Source organism: Uranotaenia lowii, chromosome 2, assembly GCF_029784155.1.
Source record: "Uranotaenia lowii strain MFRU-FL chromosome 2, ASM2978415v1, whole genome shotgun sequence".
NCBI lineage: Eukaryota > Metazoa > Arthropoda > Insecta > Diptera > Culicidae > Uranotaenia > Uranotaenia lowii.
The window spans coordinates 185,787,988-185,810,942 of record NC_073692.1 but is presented as its reverse complement, the minus strand read 5'-3'; the positions used below and the strand labels follow the sequence as shown (position 1 = coordinate 185,810,942).

The 22,955-nt window shown below is 34.2% G+C and overlaps 1 protein-coding gene across 2 annotated transcripts in view; it reads right to left on the bottom strand.

Moving 5' to 3' along the window:
- LOC129741959 (ATP-binding cassette sub-family G member 1) overlaps nt 1-22,955 on the bottom strand; it is a 163,098-nt gene that overhangs the window by 91,698 nt on the left and 48,445 nt on the right. For both annotated transcript variants that reach the window (XM_055733790.1, XM_055733791.1), the window contains exon 2: nt 18,638-19,263. In XM_055733790.1, coding sequence (XP_055589765.1) covers nt 18,638-18,689 — 52 coding nt within the window. In that variant the 5' untranslated portion in view covers nt 18,690-19,263. The remainder of the gene's footprint in view (nt 1-18,637; nt 19,264-22,955) is intronic.

The following is a 22,955-nucleotide window of genomic DNA, read 5'->3' as shown; positions in this document are numbered from 1 at the left end:
CTGCTTTTCAAGCCACAGGTACAGATGGCTTGCCAAACCAGATATTTTTTCGCGAACTTTGACAGTTTCATGTGCTTGAAAATATCTGCTACCTTTCCCCTTCCATTTGCCGTATAAAACTCCTGTCCCGGAAGCTGCTTGTAGTCGGCTTTGACGTAGGTTTCGTCGTCCATTACCACGCAGTCAAACTTCGTCAGCATCGTCGTGAACAGCCTCCGGAATCGCGCTTTAGCCGTCGTATTTTGTTTATCATCGCGATTTGGAGTCACTACCTTCTTGTAAGTCGATAGTCCGGCTCGTTTTTTGGCTCGATGCACGGTTGTAGACGATACACCCAGCTTATTTGCGGCATCTCGGAGAGAGAGGTTAGGGTTTCGCTTGAAACTACCGGTAACTCTCTTTGTCGTCTCAGCAGCTTCCGGTTTTCGATTTTCCCCCGATCCAGACTTCCTGGCTGTCGACAAACGTTCCCCAAACACTTTAATTACATTTGTTACGGTTGATTTGGCAACTATTGGCAACTTGCGAGTAGCTCGGATTTTCGCGATGCGCGAGCAAAATTTTGATACGCTGCTCTTCTTCCTTGGACGGCATTTTGACAACTAAAGAGTGAATTCCAAAATCAAAATAGGAGCAACATTCTACACACACACACACACCTTCAAAATGAGGGGTGTTCAGGTTTTTCAAATGCAAAATTGAAAGAAATACGTCAAGTTGATATTGACCAAATTTTGACCGTATCACCCTTTATTCGGCGTCGAATATACGTCCGACCAAATATTTGCTACATCTCTACTTGATTCCTTAGCTGTATCTCGAAACTTCAAAGTTTTACAAAGATCAAATATTCTAGAAAAAAGTGTCCAATGGAGCAAAGCAGCTATGCAATATGCCATAAACCAAAAAACAAAACAATTTTTTTGTGAGTTATTGCATTTTGTTTGAAAAATTAACAAAAATATTCATTTAAATATGTAAATCGTTAGAGTATAATATAAACTTTATAATGCCATATTTTCGAAGCGATTTTCGACTCTCAATTATTGTCCAGAAAAAGTTTTGTTGCTTATTGTGGGTTCAATTGATCCGTAGAGGCTTGCCAGATATTTTCAGAAAAAAGCGGATCATTTCACAACAAAAAAGCGGACACAGCTGAAAAAGCGGAACATTAAAGAAACCTTAATTGTATTGCCAAACATTAACGTATACAATCAGTCAAAGTTATTCATAGAAAGTCGCTAACATTTTTTTTACGTGGATTAATTTTGCTCAGTTTTTTTTCATACATGATTTCTAATGTATGGAAAATGGCCAAACACATCAGTTCAAAAGCGTGTTTTCTCGAAATAAGCTTTTATGCACTTATACCTTTTTGGCTCTCTTAAATATGCCGTTTACATATGAACCCCTATATGTAAACGGCATATTTAATATCGTCTTAAAAACCTTTGTGCAATAACAAATATATTTCTAAATTGTTTAAAAAATTTGAAACTCAAGGAATTGAATGAATACCTAAAATTAAAAAACAATTTAGCAACCAAAAGCCCCATGAAACAGGTGCAAAAATCCTATCTCTATCTCAATTCCACCCTTTGCATCGGTTCATATCACCTTCTCTTGATTAAATAACTATGATCAGTAGGGGAGAAAATGTGACTAGACGATCTTTTTTCATCGCTTTAAAATGTTCCTTGCATGAAAAAATTATGGAAAAATTTTTTATTCCAATATATCAATCGTTAGAGTATAATATGAACTTCATTATGCCATATTTTCGAAACAATGGAATACTCTCAACTTTTTTCAGAAAAAGTTTTCCAAAATGTTGATTATGGGTACATTTGATCCCTAGAGCTCAAAAAGAGCTGCCAGAAGAAAATGGCTGAAAAAATAAGGTTTTCTCTTAATTATAGAAAATAGCGCCTTTAAGTATGCAATGTCGTAAGGATTGAGATACGTTATAGATTTTTTTTTTTCTTCTGACAGTTATAAATTGAGAAATGAGAATAAACATGACCAAAATAGTCCATTGACATTCTATCTTGGGGTTTTGTTTGATTTTTTCCCAAAGATTAGAGCTTCCTGTATAAAGGATCAAGTCTCGTTCAATAGAGGATCAAGTCTCCCTTAACCTAAAAAAATCGCAATTTTTTTACTCCCACGAAAATGCTTCTAGTTCATCTACGGATTCAAGTATCGTTCTTATTTATGGAGCATAGAAACTTGAAGTTGCACGTTGTCGGAAAATGTAAAAGGGTGCGAGTTTCTAATTTTTTTCAAAAAGATATCGTGAAAATAAAAAAGGGGATCAAGTATCCTCACTCTCCCCTACATGGTGCCGCCATTATGCCACGCGCCGGTATCCAAAATTCGACAAATTGCTCAATTGCTTTTTCCACTATTTCCTACATGATCACTCAAGGACCAAATTAATTATTGAAAAAAACTTACCCGACTTGGGGATCGAACCACGACCTTCGTAGTGAGAATCGAACACGATACCACAAGACCACGTCTAGATTTTGTTCTAACTGAAACTAAAACTCGAAGAGGTAATGTGATTTTAAAAGGACCTCAATGCACTTTTTGTGACTTCGTAAACACTGTTTTGAGCACTTTATGCCCTTTATGTGACTTAGGTTCCTTACAACGTACATATAAATAACTTTTGCAACTTTCAAGTTCATTAATGAGTACATAAAGTTCACTCAAGGGAATTGGGCAGTCCCAAGTATCAATTTAAGTTTTATTCCAACCTTAACAGTCCGCTTAAGACTGTTTGACATTTTGTTAACGTTTTTAAAGCTTATTCTATACGCTATAATAAAACATCCAACAGAATAGTTTTATTTGATCTTATAGACAAAGCCTTAAGAAACCTTTCAAAGCTCTTTTAAGACTATCCACAGCTCCTTGAAAACTACGTCAAGAAATCTGATAGGAATTTTACTGTGGGAGCTGTGAAATTTGATAGATACTCTACTGTGGGAGCTTTCTGTTCCGTTTTTTCTCGTGTTATCACTTCCTGTCCCAAATATTTGGTGATTGGTGATGATTGCATTTAAATTATTTTAAAAATATTTTCATTTTCATTTTTAATATGTCTTGGCATAAAACTTCCTGCAACCTAAGATTTCTGGTGAAATATTTACGAAATAGCATCAAAACATATGATCGCTTCAAAGAAAATCAAGGTTGATACAATTTTAAGATTTTTTTTAATTAAATAATAATAATTTAAGTAACATTAAAATTTGCTCAAATTATACAATTTTTATTTTGCATTGAGGTTATGTATTGGCTTTTCGGTCTTATCAGGTCAATTATAACACTTTTTATATGTGCTTCATCCAACGTTTCGAATTATATTAATTCTTTATCAAGGAACTTGATACTGCCGCAGTTCCCGGATGCTGGGCCCCCGTCATATACAGTTCCAACAAACACCGTAGGCACCTAGAGGTACTCGAAATGTGCTACATACAAAGTACCCCGAATACCGTCAACATCCAGAGCGACACAGACGGGAGAGCAATCTCGTACGGCGGAGTGTTTCACTCTCTCGCAAACACTCTCAAGCACTCATGGACGCCGGGTTCTGGCGGTAAAGAAAACGCTACGAAAACTCAAACAATAATAACAAACAGTGAGTCGAGTGATAGAAGTTTTGCTACGGATGTGTTCCAAAACGACGGAGTAGGCGCCGACGCCCTGGCCGATACCAGAATATTGGGCACGTAAGTCACACGCAAGCTTTCCTCCTCACTTCCGACATGAAATGAGAATTCAAATTCAAAATTTATAGCCAGAATCCCGACGATTGATGAACGCTGTAGGAGTGCATCTGCTTTGGACAATAACACGAATGTCCGAGTGAGTAATTAATGTTAATATTAATTATAAGAAAATATGTTTTATGCTCCTGTATTTAATTTTAGTTCCTTGATAAAGAATTAATATAATTCGAAACGTTGGATGAAGCACATATAAAAAGTGTTATAATTGACCTGATAAGACCGAAAAGCCAATACCTAACCTCAAAATTATTTTGCATTGAAATACATTACATATACAACAAATAGTACCGCAAACATTGTCAAATTTGTTGAATATGTCTAGTTTTTAGTATTATAGTATTATTTCCAGCAAGATGGCGTCAGTAAATTCGATTCAATTTCACAATCAACATGGAGTTCAGTAAGTTAATGTTGAACATCTTAAGGCAGTTGTAAAACAGTTTTGAAGTTGTTTTTTGCCAGTTTGAAAAATGTTGTAATAAAACAATTTCAACAAACAGTTTTAAAATGGTTTTAAGAGACCTTGAATCACAGCTTCGTTTGACGTTTCTCTAAATGGAATACACGCTCATGATGGATTTATCAATTTTTGAGTAAGATAAGTTTGTCGCAATAAATGAGATCATTTCAATTTGTTGCTTGGCAAAAGGCATTCATGAAACTTTTCGTTTTGTTTCCTTTTGACTATGATTAGAGGATGGTCAATTACCTTTAAATAACAAGTAGGTATTGATATCAAATAATCTCAGACTGTTTAGAAATAGATCATTTTCTGTAATCAAAAACCTGGTCTTAAAGCTTAATAATAACCCGTATAATTGAGGATTATAACCAAACGATTTCTTAAATCGACAAATGACGATTTGATGAAGCGTAATAACACGTTTAGCAAACGATTATAGAAATCGTGAAATACATTGCCTGAATCGTAAATTCAGAAATAATTGTATTTTGAATATGTAGTTAGGTTATGTAACTGTTAAAAACTGTTAAAATAGTTGTATGGAAGAACTTTTCTGCAAACAGTATGCTAACGATTTAGGTAACGATATTATTAATAGTATGCAACATTTAAAACTATAATGGTTATTGTTGCAATTGGAAGCGATAAAACGATTTTATAAAACGTGCATCGGATATTTTGCTTACGATAATCAAAACTACGTTACGCTTCAAATAAATCGTAATTTTCAATGATCGGCAATTGCTAGTAGTCTGCATCCTGACTATTTATATCATTTGAAACTTGTTGAGGCTGATGAAAGTATAGAATGAGCATTTTCACTTGTAATAAAGCTCAATTTCTCCATCTTTGCTGAGGAGAAGCCGGTGGCTCCAGTCTTCTAGAACTTTTCAAGAGTGGTTGATCCGGAAAGAATTTAGTTAACTCTTGATTGGATGACGTAATTATAGATTGAATTCGCATTGAGAGACAGGGACGGATAAATAAAACAAGTGAGTACTTTATTCGGCATACTTCTAAATTAATTGTCTTATAGTTTATTCTTATCGATTCTAAAAAAAAACGTTCATTCACAGTGTGCTTTTATTCGAACCCTAAGAATTGAGCGAATATCGATTTGCGGTTTTGAAATTTGAATACGAATACAACAAATTTGTTTTTAATTTTCAGATGAATTTAGCAGGGTTAATTTAAATCATTTTGGTAGAACGTTTTTCTCAATTTTGAGTGATAATCCTTTCAAAACAGGTTATGCTCAGTGTTCGGCACTAAAGCGCTAATCCGCTAATCGCTAATTAGTCCGCTAACTTTTTGATAGCGGTTTAATTTTGCCGCTAAATTTTGATTGAGCTAGCGAATTATAAAGTTCCGCAATTTTTTGGTTCCGCTAATTGTAGACCGCTATCTGCCATATATTTGTATTAATCTCACGAACTATTACTTAAAAAAATATACTTTTTGTTATTTAGCATGTTAGAAACGAACACAAACACTTACAGGATCTCAATGAAACTTGAATGAATGCTCTAGCGTACATTCGAGGATTCTTACAAATACCTCAAACACCAACCACAGGAAGTTTACTATATTTGTCGTGATCGAGATTCGATCTCATGACCGTTTGCTCAGAAGACTTGAAGGGTATCCTCTACACCACGGGCTGCGGCATTTGACATTGGGTATCATTCTTACTCCAATGGCGAAAATTGACACTTAGAAAGGTCTCAGTGTATTCAGCGAAAGAGGGAGTTTTGGTTCACCTCAAACCACCGCCACCGGCCTCACAGATTAAATATTTTTCCTCTTTTTAGCACTAATTTTTGCAATCTTCAAAAAAGAAGAATACAGCTAAAGGTTTTAAAAATTTTCATATCATGTTGAAAAAATAAAAGGAGAGTACTGTAAATCCACACAACATAAGGTCAAAAAAATATAAATGATTTTTGGGTTAACTTTACTGTAGATGCACTGTTAGCGAATAGCGATTAGCGCTTTGAGCATGAAGCGATAGCTATTTCAGCTCATTTAGCGTATTTAGTTAGCGATCGCTAACTTTGAATGAGTTAGCGATTTAATTAGCGGCGCTACCTTCTCAGTTAGCGATGCCGAACACTGGTTATGCTATCTCAAAAAGAGGTAAACAAGTTTAAGCGTGTATACGTTCTTCTCGATTGTCAAATCATCTGTCACTTAGTTTTATCATGCCTACATCCAATGTTCCATTAAAACAGTTTTTCAAGTTGGCTTGAACGCTAGTTTTAAAAGCGCATTGAGCGCATTATTAAAACTGGTACCAAAGCTCTAATAATAACAGGAAAGTATGTGCTTTATTAAATCTTTAGCAATACTTTTGCAACATTATTACAACACTCTTAAGATAGTGTTTTATTCAAGCTTTAGCAAAACTTTCAGGGCTCTTTTGAAACACACGATAAATGAAGCATTTCCTATGTTACAATAAAACCGTTTTATAAAGTGGATACCATCGAAAAGTCTTCATAAAACAATATTAAAACTCAAAAAGCCAATTGGCTTGATCTGTGTTTCTTGGGAGTTGATTCTCTTTGTCAGCCAAAATGTAACTTTGGATGGATGGCAACCCTACTCGGGAGTTCAAAAAAAAATTTTTTTCATTTGAATAGAGCGTGATCACTGCTAAGTACGGAATTTAGTTACGGAACTAGTACTTTTCCGATTCGTAAAAAGGTTTAAAAAAATTGATTTTCACTAAAAATTAGAATATAGCGCCTTAAAGTATCCAAGTACTATAGGGTTGAAGATAAACATTTTCGAATATTTTTTTCTGGCACTTTGAAAATTTATATGTATCAAAACAGTCAATGGACACAAATTTAAGTTGTGGAAAAACTTCTCGAAAGTTTTCCTCGAAAAAACAAAAAATAAAAGGAAATAAATTTCAAAAATGATGTAACGTTCAACACTTAGAAGTCAGGGATTTCCTAAAAAAAAAGTTATTCTAACTATAAGCTATTGCTGGGATATGAACCTCTACATGGAAGTGATGACAAATCGTACCAACGCACAGCGGGGATTATTTTTTATCAAAAAAATATAACTATTCGCCTAAACTGTTCTAAATTCTGGACAACTATCATTTCTTATGAAAAACAAGACGTATCGAATGATCTACACAGCTGTCTTATAAAATGTCGCTATTGCCTCATTTGCTCGATTTCCCTTACTTTTTGGCAAATCTGTTGTCTCCTGAGCCGATGTCCGCGAGTTCGAGCCGAAGAGCAAACATCGAACGCAGTTGTACCGGATAAGTTTTTCAATAACGATCCGCCAACTGCAACGTTGATAAAGTCGCGAATGCCATGAAGATGGTAAAACGACTATAATCGAAAAAAAAGTATGGTTTATATGACTGTTTTGTAGCAAGGTAGATTGCTGCAAGTGAAATTCTATCATTACACCTAAAAAAAACGTTCAGAATAATTTTTTCAGAAAGCATTGTAGACCAATCGATTCCTCGTGTTTATTTACATAAATAATGATTGTTTTTTTAAGCGAGACGCGATCTTGATTGAATTGGGAACCTTTTTTGGCTCGAAAATTCCCACTGTGCATCGCTTTGAACTATAACGTATTTTTTTTTCAGAATACAGGTAACAAGTTTTTATGAACCGTTGGAAAACCTTCAAAACTGTCGTTTTGGATAACGAAGGGAAGCAGCAAATCATGGCTCTATGAATGTTAGCGAAAGAGTTCAAACCAATTTTCATTAAATCGACTGAGTCGACACTAGACTGAGTGAATTTGGGGTTATTTTTGAATTTTTTAATCCCTGTAGTCTAAAAACCTACGTTTAGGTTCAAAACTCACCCATGTTTTTTTGCAGAATTTTTAAGTAATGTTTACATGAGTAACTTTGTATTTTAAGGTTTGTATGGGAAAATTGAATATTTTGTATTAAAAAATCAACATCATTTTTTTTTCTTCTGTGGAACCTAGCCTGCTTATGTGTATTGTTCTAATTTTTAAATTCTCTAAAGGAAATTTTCCGCCAAACGTTCCCATAACTATAACGATTATTCGAAAATGATTAATTGCATCTAGAATCTAAGTAACTAAGAAAGTGCTAGATTGCTGTACATCACTTTCGAGAAGTTTCAAGACAAAGCAAATCAAACCTTCAGTGTACCTCAGTATAAGAACCTTGAACAGCTGTGAATCATCTCCTTCTCCTAGAGAAATCTTAATCATTCATTATCATTTTTGTGTTAATATTCAAATCAGGTACAGACGTAACACTGACCTCGCGCAATCGCGTAATGAATCCGAGCTGTGCGTTTTGTGTTCTTTCTTCGTGCGTTGTCATTGTTATTATGTGAAGCTGGTTGTCAATTGAATTGTGAGTGTGAGAAGAATTTCAAAAAGCTTAATTGAGAGAAAGTTAAGATTATCAGTGCCTCGAAACAATGCTTTTTGTGATTGTAGAAATGACTCTCGAAATAACATAAATCAGCCTGTCATTTAATCGTTAAACATAGATAACGGATTTTTTTTTCGAATTATTCAATGTTTCAAATGTAGCAATAATTTTAGATGTCATGAAAAAATATCTCGGGACGGTTCCAGCAAACAACATTTAAACTTTCCCTTGAAACAACCTTCTTGGGTATTTAAAAGTTCATTCTGTCGTTAAATCCCGTTTGTCAGCAATTAACAGAACCCATCCAACAATTATTGTTACTTAATCTCGGACATACTGTCTGGATGCAGCAAAATCTAGGTTAATGAGCGCAATTTTAAGTAATCGAGCTACGTCTTTCTGTCATTTGCATTTCATCTGAGTCATGCGCTTTGATTATTGAAAAGGAGCCTCACTATCTGAGTCATCGGGTTAAAAACAATCTTGAATATCTTCTTTGGAAATAGGAAAAATATAAAATAAGAAAATTGACAGTTCAAAATTTTAAAAAATTACAACAACAAAATATCAGAAATCACACGCTAAAAGCGAATTTTTATACATAATAAACCCACCAAGAGGATTTAACAATGAGTTTTCTGAAAGATCTCACTAAACCCTCCATTAAAATGATAAAAATTCTTCACGAAAACCTTATTATAAAATAATAAAAGCTTGGCTTCAATCCCACCTTGTTTGAGAAGTGTTAAGATAATAGAATGTTAATGGATCTATTGAAAATGTTTCCAAATTACTCACAATAATTTCAACGTACCCATCTCTTCAAACGGCTGCATTGCATGTTCGAGAATCTGATTATCGGTTAAGTTCCGCTGAACATGAAACTCGTAGTAACGTAACATACGAATCGAGGTTTGCGCACAGGAAAAAAAATTACCTTTAAGAGTTCACCCGGTAGATAAACGACTGTTATGAAAGTTCAATTGAGCTTCTGGCGTAATGATTGCCTTGAAATAGCGGAAGATCCCACTGAAATTATGGATCACATTCTGTACGGTAATGATAAAACTAGTAGTACATTTTCCCTAGGTATGCTATTAAACTGCGAACGCATTAATGAGATCCGTAAAATAATAGGGAATGATCCTATTAGTTTCGAAAATAGATGCCCTAGATAGGTCAATCGAGGGCAGGTTCATCAGTTTTTTTTTTCTAAATTGTACATCAAATAGGAATAGCTTTTACCTAGATGATGTTTACGACCAATTACGCATAAAGCTTAGTTCTTTTAGAAATGGGACACTTTCATTTGCTAATAGCTCGTTAACTAGTTATTGGATATTAAAAATTTGAACAGCATTTTGTTGCCTGTAAAAAGTACTATTCGACCTATTTTTTTCAAAATTTAAAATTTACGCGTTTTTGAGATATGTACGATGCTTGAGAAAAAGAAAAAAAAAATTTTGCACAGATTCCTTTAAAATTCGTCATTATCAAATTGATAGCTGAAAAAACCGTTGATTATTCAAAGAATTACTGAGTTTATGTGGTGGATAAGTATGCAAACACTGTCAATAATGTCCACAAAGTTCAAATCAAGCATTGGAGTGAAGCAGATGATCGGCAACAACGGTTAAGGATCATCAAGGAATGCAAGTCTCATACCAGCATTTTTAATTTTCAATAAACGAAAAGCTAAGGGTAGATCGCTGAAATGTCCAAAACAATTTTCTCCGATAAGCTGAAAGTGTTGCCTAGTGATGACTCATTGAAATCCAACCTCAAACAGCCATTTTTTGATAGTTCCAAAGCTCTTAAGCTGTAAAACCGGTACCGAAAAAAAAAACGTTCAAAAATGTGATAAAAAATAACCAAATTTGTTCATTTCGAAACAACTGTATCCACTAAAATGCTTCCAGTTTCCAGTTTCCAGAGAAGTATTGGACCAAAAAGTATCAGAAATTGAAGAAGGAAGGTGAAGCCACCTAAAATATAGATTTTACAAAGTATAAGTTGGAGAAACTGATCAATACCATGACAGAAAAAAGTGTGCGCCGGCCAATGGGAGACACCAAGAATAAAGTAGAAATTTCTTTTACAAAAAACGGTAAATATTTTTTTTCAAATTTTTTCATGAAATATCATAACATTGCCTACTTTTCCTTCATAGAAAGTATTTCGTTCAAACGAATGGTTTTTGAGATACAGGCATTTGTAACTGTCCCATTTCTAAAAGAACTAAGCTTTATTCCAGAGAAAACCTTAAAGTTTCGATAGGTGAAATAAATAAGTTCCAAATAGGTATAAACTAATGGTGAGAGAGATGAAAACAAACAACTCAAACGCTCATTATCTATTCAGATTCCTGGACAATGAAACATTCATTTCAAACGCTCATCTTTAGTGGCGCGTGCCAGTCGATAAGTGAAGCTGGTTCCTTAGAACTCGGATTTAGCTCGGAATCTTCAAGTATAAAATACTCAAATGTTTAGTAAAAATTGGATTCATTGTTTAACTTTCAAAAACAAATCTTCAATTTTATTAGCATCTGATTCACGCCCGTCTTCAATGCATTTCACAAACCTCATTGGGTGCCACGTGCCTAGGGAAAAGAAAATGCAAACAATTATTCATTGTCTCATGCGGGTCGATGAGTTCGAATAAATAATGCGATTTGAAGTTATTTGATTTAATCTCGTCTAAACAACAATGCGCACTCATTCGGAGCGGATTGTCTAAACAAGTTCTGGAAAGATTGACTGCCTCCCTGGTTTATGTAATTTGTAATCAATTTATATAGTAACCTGTTGCTTTTTTATTCTATTGTTAAATCACGCAAAAGAATTATAGCTTGAAATGATCTACTCCTATGTACAGTATCAAGTTGAATGGAATCAGCCTGTTTTTTTCATGGGACTCATTGAAGCTTTTCAGTTCATTGATATAAAGAGAAATGTATGTAGGTAATCAATGCTTAAAAGGCAGACAGGTGTTAAGAAAATAAAGATTTCGTTTATACGGAGACTTGGAGAACCACATTGAAAGCATCATTGACAATTGCCTTATGCCTTAGACTGAGTCGATTTGGGGTCAATTTAAAATTTCTTAAGCCCTGGGGTCTAAAAAGATTCGTTTCGGTTTAAAACTAATCCATGGGTTTTGCACAATTTTTAAGTACGTTTACTTGAGTAAATTTGAACTTTTAAGGTTTGTATGGCAAAATTGAATATTTTGTACTGAAAAACCAACATCGTTTTTGTTTCTTCTGGGGAGCCGTGCTTGCCAATGGTTTATGTGCCAATTTAAGAACCGTAATCGTCAAGAATCCATCTATTCGACAATGTATAGACAAGTTGGGGTTCAATGAAAGTTTTGACCGCTATCTCAGATCTTCCGGTAGAAAAAATCATACTTTTAAAAAACGACATCCTGTTTTGGCTTTGCTTAGCTGTACAGTAGTTTTTCGATTTTATCACGGTCAAAAAAAATTTTACCGTGAATATGGCGAAACTGTGAATTTGGCGAAACTAAAAATTAAAGTGGAAAAAAGTATTTTTATTGTCTTTAATCAATAATTTATCATGTTTTTAGTAGTGGAAATGTTTTGTATCAATACATTTTGATCACAAGATATAATTATCAAAGATTATTAAACACAAGGATCGATTCCAGTTCAAATTATTCTTCTCTATAGCTATTTTAAATATTTTTTCTTGAGATAAAACCATGTTGAAAATAAATTTCAAAGTCTACAAATAATTAAAGTTTATAATTCAGCTTTTATGGAAATATAATAGTCTTTATCTCTTATATCGATTTTTAAAAGAGTTCAAAGAAAAATGCATCACAAAAATGTCTTCTGCAAATATCAAATTTCACACCTTTAATTCACTAAAAAGTATACGTTTTCGTTAAACTTTGCTCAACTTTGACTTTAAAAATGTGTTTTTCGAAATTTTCTTTATGGGCAGATAATCCTTTGATTTTCATAAGTCGAAAAACAGAAATCTTAGTCCTTTTAACATATTTTAAGGCAAAGCATGCAGAATTTGACTTTGATCTTCCAAAATTATCCATTCAGACAATACTTAAGGCTGTACAATAAGGATTGAGCACGCCACCCTTTCAAATAAACAAATTAAACAAAGAAATCATTGACCTTATTTATTGTCAAAAACGCTTAAATCCACCCACATCTTTACATGATTCACATAACCAAAAAGTTTACTCTTTAGAGCGGCTAACCAAGCACAAATAACAACACTAGTATTAGCGTGACATTAAGATACTTATGTCTATTATTACAAGTGTTTTTAAAATCCAAATGACGATTTTAAAAACTAAGCAGCTAAAGTAAGCAGTTTAATGGCATTTTCATATTATTGAATACCTATACATCATAACAGAAACCATACAAATTATCATGAACAAAGATGCTCTACGCTTTTGATCAAAAATTAAGGTCCTAGAAATGGTTTCTGAATGATTTATAAAAAAGCGTGATAAAATCGAAACCATAACCGTGATAAAATCGAGCGTGAATTTGGCGAGTATTGATAAAATCGAGCAGTGATAAAATCGAAAAACTACTGTATTTCAATTCCCAATGAACCGATTTTCGAAACTCAAATTTTAATTATTTGTCGTTAACTTGATCATTATTTACATAGAACATACATACTTGGTCTGTCAAAATACCCAGTTCTTCAGTATATTGGAATGATGATAAAGTTGTTTAAAATGAGCGCTTCGGGTCTTATTGACCCGAACAGCTTTGGAGGGTAAATGCATTAAAGTCTGGACATGACCCTATGAGGTCATTAACAGCATTAATACACAAGCCAATATGATTTGAACTTCCCGAAAGTTCATGGCTATGAATTGGTGACTTTGAAAGGTTTGGTTTGAAAATATAACCAAATCCGTCAGAAAAAGTTAATGACTTTTCCTTACTCGCTGATCCATGCGCTGTTAGCCAGTTATGTATGTGAGCCCCGATGTTTTAACGACTTGCGATAATTGCTAGTTTAAGCTCATACTACTCGTTGGTTCTAATGTTCGTTAGCTCTCTTCTCTAAAGACTCTCGTTGCTGAAGTTGGTGCTCGTGGGGAAAATATGAAACGTCAACCTGGCACTAAAACTCAGGAAGGTACCATAGTACATGGAAAATAACAGGTAGGCCATTGCGCTTAACCTCACTTGAAAGCTCCGTGTATGTACACAGCATGCTTGCATACCAACAAAAATAGTTATGAAAATTTGGCAATTTTATATAGAATGGCAATCAAAATTATCAATTTCTCCGTCGATAGCCATTCGATTCCTTTTAAAAGGGCCTCAGATGAAAGATTGATTCTTCAGGCTCATCGGAAACTATTTTTTGCTTTGGATTTTCGGATCTGAACCACAAATAATGGACATTCAAAAGAAATTTTTATCACTGTCCCTCTTTTTTGAGAGTAAATGATTAAATATTTTCTTCTTTCTATGTTCAAAATTCGATAAAGATGTAAAATACTTCATATTTCTGTGATAAAAAATCAATTTGTTTGAATTTCTGTTCATACTGCACAAGAAAAAGACCACACAAGGCAAAATAATCACCATATTTTAGTTTTAAATCGACCAAAAGCCCGTTGCATATTACTTTTACCGATTTTGAAAAGCCAAATATTGTTCGTTGCATTAAAATGCATCAATGCATATTTTTGTCATAATTTTAATGATTGTCAATTTTAAGAAAAAAAAGATTTTCTGAAAAATTCCATACATTTGCCCGTTTTTTCCATAACTATTTTTTGGGGCCTCTACCAATACGTTGAAAGAGAGTGGAATAGCCTACCTTGTATATTTCAAAGTACTATGGGTAGGTACCTCCTTTTTGAAGTTCAAAACATTTCAATGTCAATGTTTGACCTGGAGCTTTACAGTGCTTTGCGAAAAAATATCAGCGCGATCAAATAATTCGTATAGATGCTTTTTATTCTTGTACACTTGGCACATTATAACAAAAACTATATGGGTGAGTGGAGGAGAATAAGAAAATTATAATTTTTTTTTCTAATTATTGAACGGGAGAGTGGGGTATCATGGGTCACTTTTTTTCTTTGCTCTTTGCATTCTGTATTTTTTGACATAGATAAATTTTATGGTTTTTGGCAATAAAAACATTTTTTGATATTAAAAGTTGTGAGGAATTGTAGACCTCTAAGTCCAAAATGACCAAATAGCATGCAAGGCAGGGCCGTAGGAAGAACCGGCTCATGGGGAGGGGGGGTTTGATGACAATTTTTTTCCTATAACATTTTTGCTTCAACAAGTGAAAAAATGTACATATACATATGTTTTAAGTACTAATTATTCAGATTAAAGCTGTTTTGCATTAAAAGTTTTTTTTTAAATAAGTCCTAGGAGTTGTCAATATTTTTTTCGTTAAGCTTTGAAAAGTATTGAGCTTTGTAATATAACTCAGTTGGTGAGTCTATTGCCTCCTGAAATTATGTCTGTGAGTTCGGGCCCAAGAGTAAACATCTAACACAATTGGTCCAGATAAGTTATTTAATGACTGTTGCGCCAACTGCATCTTTGAAAAAGTTCCAAGTGACACAATGATGTAGAAAAAAAGATTTTGAATGCTTCATTTAAAAAAAAACTTTTTTACTCATTTAAATTAGCAAGCTAATTCTGTTGAACCACAAACATGACCATTTTAAGCATGAGTGCAAATGTATCAAATATTCAGAAATGAAAGTAAAAAGTTAGGTTTACGGTTCAAATAAGGTTAATTTTCTACTCTTGTAAACTCTGATTTTAGTTGATGTAAAGATTTTAGTTAGAACTTTTGATTTTGAAGAATCTGCAATATATGTGTAATTAAATTTCCAGCAGAATTTTTACCTGAATATAAAAAACAAGTTCAAAATTATCATTTATTATATTTCATAATTTAAATCCTGTGATTAAAGTTTTCAAAATTTAAATTTAGATTAAAAAAAAACAAATTAAAATGAATCCAGTTCATATTTTTTATATTTTCACCAGTTTTCTGTTTCTAAACTGATGTTTAAATTTAAAATATTAATTTTAAATAAAAAATCAAAGTTATAAAACTGCGATTTGATTCTTTAATGAAATTTTATTATTGATTTTAAAACATAAATTTAAGCTAAATTTGATTACGATTTTAGTTCCAAGTCTGAATTCTGCACTTTGAACCCAAATTCAAAACCTGAATCAAAATTCCAGATAAGAAATCCTATCAATTTCAAAACGAAAAGGGAAATTTGTATAAGAACCTTTAACGAGAAATCTTTTATTTGATTCTGAATTTATGGTTTTCAATATACATTTTTTTCCAATTGAACTTGGGAATTAAAATAAAATTGTTAATGATGAAATTGTTTCACATTTTTCAATTCAGGACTCATGAAACTTTCTTATGTTTCAACTTAACTGGATACTTACTAAATATTCTTCGGCAAGTATCGAGATTGGGCAAATCCAGGCAATGTTATCCTAAAACCTTGCGAAATAAGGGTATATTGTTTCAAAATTTTCCCCAAAATCCGATCATTTCGCAGGAAAATTTCGGAATCTTTCGATTAAAATCAAGATGTTAAATACGTGGAAAACTGTTTTTATTTTATTGAAACACATCAGCCGATTCAGAATCATATTTAAGGCTTCCAAAAAATCGTTTGTGTTTATTTTGACAAAATTTATTTAAAAAAAAAATCATTTGAATGCAAGATACATAATTCTAAGGACTTCACTGATAAATCATTTCACACATTTTGCAAAATAGTTTCACACATTATCAGCAAATGTATGGAGCTGTCAAACTGGTTTGCGATTTTCACACCATGCATATTCGAAATTTACACATTATCTGAATCAGTCTGGATAAGAAAAAAGTGTGTTAAATCCCCCTTGTTGTTTTTCTGTATCAATTTCAGCCATATGCAAAACTACGTCAAAGAATTTTTACGGATGATTCGTCGTAACAAATGGGATGTAAGTTGGTCATTATTTAAACTTTAAACATCAACGTTCTAATTAATTATGTTTCTTTTTTCTAGATTTCTGATTCAGCCAGCTGATTGCTGGTGGTGCCAATGGGGAAATTACTTGGCAAAAACTGAGGAGGAGTAATGAATAAAATTAGTTTAGAAAACCACCAGCAAATGTGTGAAATTTTACACACTAATGTGTGAGATGTTTTGTCAGTGAAAACTGAAATTTTCGTTTGACTTTGCGTATAGAGTGAGAAAATCTAATCAAAATCCGGACAAAATGGTAAGCTTAGTGTTGGGGTTCAATATTTGGAACTGAATTACTAACAACAAGTGAAATTTTTTTTTACTGTTGAAGAATTGTATGCAGTCCTGGAATGAAATTTTGAGGTTTTGGAGTTGAAATTGTTGCACTATTAATACTCTTGAATAATTTCAATTGTTCATCAAAATTTGATTGGAAATTTCAAATTTTATGTTTAGCAAACAAAATTCACTTGGCATTTTTCAACCTTCATGGGGGTGTTTAACCCCTAGCCCCCCACCCCCCTCACCCCCTCTCTTTCACTGTGCCATTTCCTAGCCTTAATCCGCTCTTGGGTACCAATATAACAGTATTGGAAGTTTGGCGGCGTGTAACTTTATTCAATGAATTCTTGAAATCTTTAATTTTGCATCATTAGGGGAGAATGAGGATACTTGATCCCTGGGGATACTTGATTCCTTAGCTATATCTCCAAACTGGAATGTCGTACAAAGATCAAATGTTCTAGAAAAATGTGCCAAATGGAACAAACCAGCAATGGTTGAAGCTCAAAAAATATTAACAATATTAATTTTTGGGTTATTGAATTTTGTTTGAAAAATTTCACAAAATGTGACTTGAAGATCTTTTTTCATCATTTTAAAATGTTCCTTACATGGAAGTATTATAACAAAAATATTTATTCCAATACATCAATCTTTTGAGTGTAAAATGAACTTCAAAATACAATATTTTCAAAGCGATGGAAAATTCCCAACTTCTTTCAGAAAAAGTTTTCTAAAATGTTGATTTTGGGTACAATTGATCCCTAATATATGGGTACAATTGATCCCGGTATATTCTTCTTCTCAATTGATCGTTGTCATTGCTGATTACAAGATTACTAATATTAATCCAATAGCTAATATTCATCCATCAATTATCTAAAGAAAAGGGCTAAAATAATTGATTTTCTCTTGTTTATAAAAAATTGCGCCCGTAAGTATGCAATGTCATAAGGGTTGGGAATACGCTATAGATTTTTTTCTGGCAATTATAGATTGTGAAATGAGAACAAACATGACCAAGTCAATTAACATTCTATTTTGGGGTCAAATTTTTAGTTGAATGTCACTAACCCACATTATTTGCTAAAAACCATGCTCTATTTTTGGTTTCCCAAAAATAAGATTCAATTTGATGAATCTGTTGAGCGAAACTCATAAACGTACGGTTTGGGCCGTTGGCTTCGATGTCCGTGTTTCAGAAAAAGTTGTACGTATATCAAAATAAGATATAATCATTTTATTTTAGGACAATCCGAAAAAAATCTTGATCATTGAAAATGAGCTCAACCCCATTCAAGTCTGTCAATCAGAATAAGATATAATTCAGATTGGACAAACTTAAAATCGAAAATTTGTAGTACTTTATTATAACTGAATCAGATGTAAATATCTTGGTGAGATACGCTTGAGTTATTATTTTGATATGCTCTCCTGATCGGGGACATTGTTTACAATTACAGTTGTTCCTGAATCACGCAATTTAGTCAAAGATTGGTGATAATTCATGTCTGTTCAGAATGTGACTGACACTCAAAACTGTGCCGGTCAGATTTTGAGCCCCAAAGTTGAACTTTTTTGTTTGGGTTTCTTTCTTACTGCCAATTTTGAAGAATGATTCTAATGGTTTTGTTGAATTGAAGAATTGCTTACCTTTTTTCCCAACGGAAACGGTGTAGTATACGTTATCGAAGGTGATATCCATAGTTGAGCTTCCGAGAATAACGTCACCTCAAAGTACACAATTCAAACAGCTTCCACGTCGAAAGATACTAAATAATGCCCAGCAGTTGTACACGAAAATCTAATCAAATCAAACTATAAGCTAATCCCATTGCTTCAATCACAGAAATCACACGCGCCGAATCTAATTTATTCGAACTGGCATCAGAACAGAACTAGAAGGAAAAAAGACGGCTGGCAAATCAGTAGCTATCACTTTACAATTAGGTAGGTACTAAGACTGCGACTATTTAAGTAAGCTGCTGGCTGTTGTTGTTGCAGTGTTTCATCATTATCACCCACCGGCGGCCATCAATCGGTTCAGGTAAGGCTCAGAAATTCCACGTGATGGTTGGAGGTCACAATCAATATCTGACTTCCGAAGGGTTCCTCGGGAGATGACTAATTAATGATCTTGTTGCTGCAGCTGCTGGACTATTAGTCGGTCTCTGTTAAACATCGGGCGGTACATTTGCACACTCAAATTCAAACACACATCAGAGCTTCTGGGTCGTTATTTACCCTATTTAACCGTTAACTGTTTAGTTGATTGAGGCCTGGAAACATAAAGAAACGAAACCAAATTAGAAACAATGATACGGCACGATTTGGCAGATTACTTTAAATGACGAAATAAACGACTTCAATGCTAAAATTATACCCATTCCTAGAAAGGTTTTGAGACTAACTCGGGAGATAAAGATCACTGTTGAGGAAAAATGCACATTCGTTACTCATTTTAATCTGCCTATCAGCAAATGCCTCATTCGGCTGAGTGTGTTAAATAATGAATGACTTCAAACACCCTCGTTCCTTCTAGAGGTGAATCTTTCATTCCCATTTGGGGATTCATTTTTCCCAAAGCAGTGTTCTAAAAGCATTGGGAGATTCCGATTGGCTGAGATGCTGCCATCAATGAGTTTCGAATGAATAGATTGAAATTCAAGATTGCAAAAAAAAATTAAAAATAATTGTGTTGCTTTCTTTCATTTTAAAATAAACAGAAGATTGATTAGCATTCGTCAGCACATGGGTCACATTTAAATCCATTTCAATTCCATTATCATAGACAACGAGACCCATCATAATCAAACACGCATAACGCCACACTTAATCGCAATCGTTTGGCGTAAATCAAGGGAGCTGATGAATTATTCATACGCGTGCTCTATCATAAAAACTTTTGTTATTGCCACAATAGTGTTCTACTACCTATGTATATCCAATAGTTTACAGTCTTTCGCGTGAATTTCATAAAACAAATTCTCCAGCAGCGGAACCGGTGTCGACAGAATTTCTCAGATAATATGATCTGCCATCTGCCAAATCTCGACGCCCTGATCTGCATGACAAATGATAGGTCTACGTAGTCGCGACTATTTTAGCCACAGTTGACGAGTGAGGAACGACTTTTTTTTCGATTTTCCAGCAGCAGATGATTAACACTTCTGGTTCGTCCGAACGGTCGAAAATAGCAAAACTTTTTATCACCCAGCAGGCGCCCTAAAACCGCTAACTTTTTTTTAACGGATTCTGGCAAAAACTGAGTTTGATCTGTCTATTGTAATTTTCGTTGAAAACAAGGCAGTTTAAAAACAGGTTTGTTTCTACAACTCCACAGATTTTTTTCCTATTGATTTTGTTTATATCCAGGCACCTACACCAAGGGCTCACTAACTTTATGACTGCCTTCTGATATATTATAAGAGGAGAAAATAAATACATATGCTGCCTGAAATAACATTTTAAGGTACACGAGAATTTTCACTCATCGCTTCAACTATTTTCTTTCCCAACGGTGTTGCATACAATTATCCTCAATTTGTATTTGGGTGAATTTTCCGGTTAAACGAGCTTGTAGACAAGACAAGAGAGCCGAAGAGGGAGAAAGAGCCGCCGCCATTGGAGATATCCGATAATTGACTGTATGACATTTCTCGCCGCCTAAGTGGTGCAAGGGCTAATGCAAGAATGCCGTTGAAAGACCGAGTAGGTCAGCTGTTAACAGATCGAACAGTTCAGCTCAAACGTTGGACTGAGCCTTTTGAACTACTCTTCCGAGTCTCAAATAGTGATTGCCAATAGAATTCGCAGCTTGAAGCGCCAGTCACATTAATGGCGTCAACTCTGAAGCGCCCTCGCTGGCTAAAATAGAAGCGGCAATCAAAGACATCAAATTCAACAAAGCGCCTGGAATCGATTGCATTCCTGCTGGCATGCTCAAAGCCGACCCTGCCTTGTCGGCAGAAATGTTGCGCCGTCTTTTCGCTGACATCTCGGATACTGCAACATTACCGGCCGACTGGAAGCAGGGTATCCTCGTGAAGGTCCCGAAGAAAGGAGACCTGACCGAGTGCGGTGACTGGCGAAGCATGACTTTGATCTGTTCAACTCTCAAAGTACTCTACAAAGTGATCCTGAACAGGATTCAGAAGAAGATTAATGCCATACTCCGAATGAAACAAGCTGGATTCCGATCCGGGTGATCATGTTTAGATCACATCACAACTGCATCAATTGACTGTAGTAGATGGAACCGAGGATTGCCGAGGAATTCTTCAACAATGGAGCAACTGAACGACTTTGACCTGGTTGACGATATTGTTTTGCTCGCTTAAAGACATCAAGACATGTATAGAAAACTCGACGATCTAACCGAAAGCTGAAAGTCTTAAAGTCAATGTCGGAAAGACCAAGTCTATGAAAATCAACACAGAAAATCGTTCCAATTTCGTGGTAGCTGGGAAACAGGTTTAAAAAGTGTAGTGCTTCCAGTATCTTGCAACCAGATAAGACCTGATGTATCAAAAAAGACATCGGAACCCGGATCAGAAAAGCCCGATTTGCGTTTGCTAGTCTCCGAATCATCTGGCGTTTACGCCAGATCTCTCTACGAACAAAAATCCGAATTTTCAACTCAAATGTCAAATCCGTATTATTGTACGGGTGCGAAACTTGGTGCACATATGCGGTGACGATCATCGATGTCATCAATTCTATACTAATTTCGTCAGCAACTTTACCGGGTTACCAGCATCGAAGGACAATTATGTACGTGGTGCCGATTCCACAGTTGCATCTTCTGGGTCGCGCCTCAAAGAATTTGGTGAATCAACAGTATATTTTAACTTACAAACGTGAAAAGTTCTTCAAAAGAACTTTAGCGTAACATTTCATAAGGGCGAAACAACCAAATGTAAACATATCGAGTTAACGGTCATTCTGGATGTACGCGGTTGCACTTTACTCAATAACGCGGTTTTATCTTAAAATCACCTAAAACTTAGAAAAAAATGATAAAATTTAATTGGGCGAAACTTCCTGTTGATGCATTTTTGTTGGAACGTGAAGTTACGCCTATTCAAAATAGGGTTAATTTTTCTATTCGTGTAGGGCCAATGGCATAACATGAGTCAACCGTCTGTGATAAAACGGCCTTATTAGTTTTTGCGTGTAGGACCAAAGGACGTAACTTAAAAACCAAAACAAAACAGTAGCCCAACTGAGTGAAACTGGCAGGCGCAACTGGAATAGAAAACAAGAAAAAACAAAACTCGAAAATATTTGAAATTTAGTGGAAAAAGTCAAAGTTATTGATAACCAAGGCACAATATAATTAATATTTCTTGATTTTATGGAACAAAAAGTGGTCGATTGTTTTAAAATATGGTTTGATTAGATGTTCTAAAATTTCAAACTAATGCTTATTTCGCCCTTACGAAAAGTAATGCTAGAACTTTCGACAAATTGTTTTGGTTCACGATTTGACTCAGCGCTTTGTTTACTTTTGTGTGAGTCAGTTTTGACTGGCTGTATTTTTTACATGATATATTTTGTTCAGTGCTATGTTATATCCATTTGATTAAAATTTAATGTCATTATTACATTCCACGTCATGTAATTTTAAGAGAATTCTCATTCAGTGCTGTTGAGAATTCTGTGTTACCAAAGAAAATTGTAAAATTACATCACATATTATGTAACGAAAACGAAGCATCACATATCATGGAATTTTTAGTGCGCAGTGTAAACTTCAACAAACATGTAAAATTATGTAAAATATTTAAGAAGTGTAATATTAAATTTTCACTGATAATTCTGCCGTAATAGGTGATGCTTCTTTTTATTTACATCATATGCTATAGAAATTTACATCAAATAGACCCGTTCCGTGTCAAGTTACATTTGTTTCATTAGAATTCAGTGCTGTTAAGAATTCAACTTATTTAAATCTGTAAATTTGTATTGA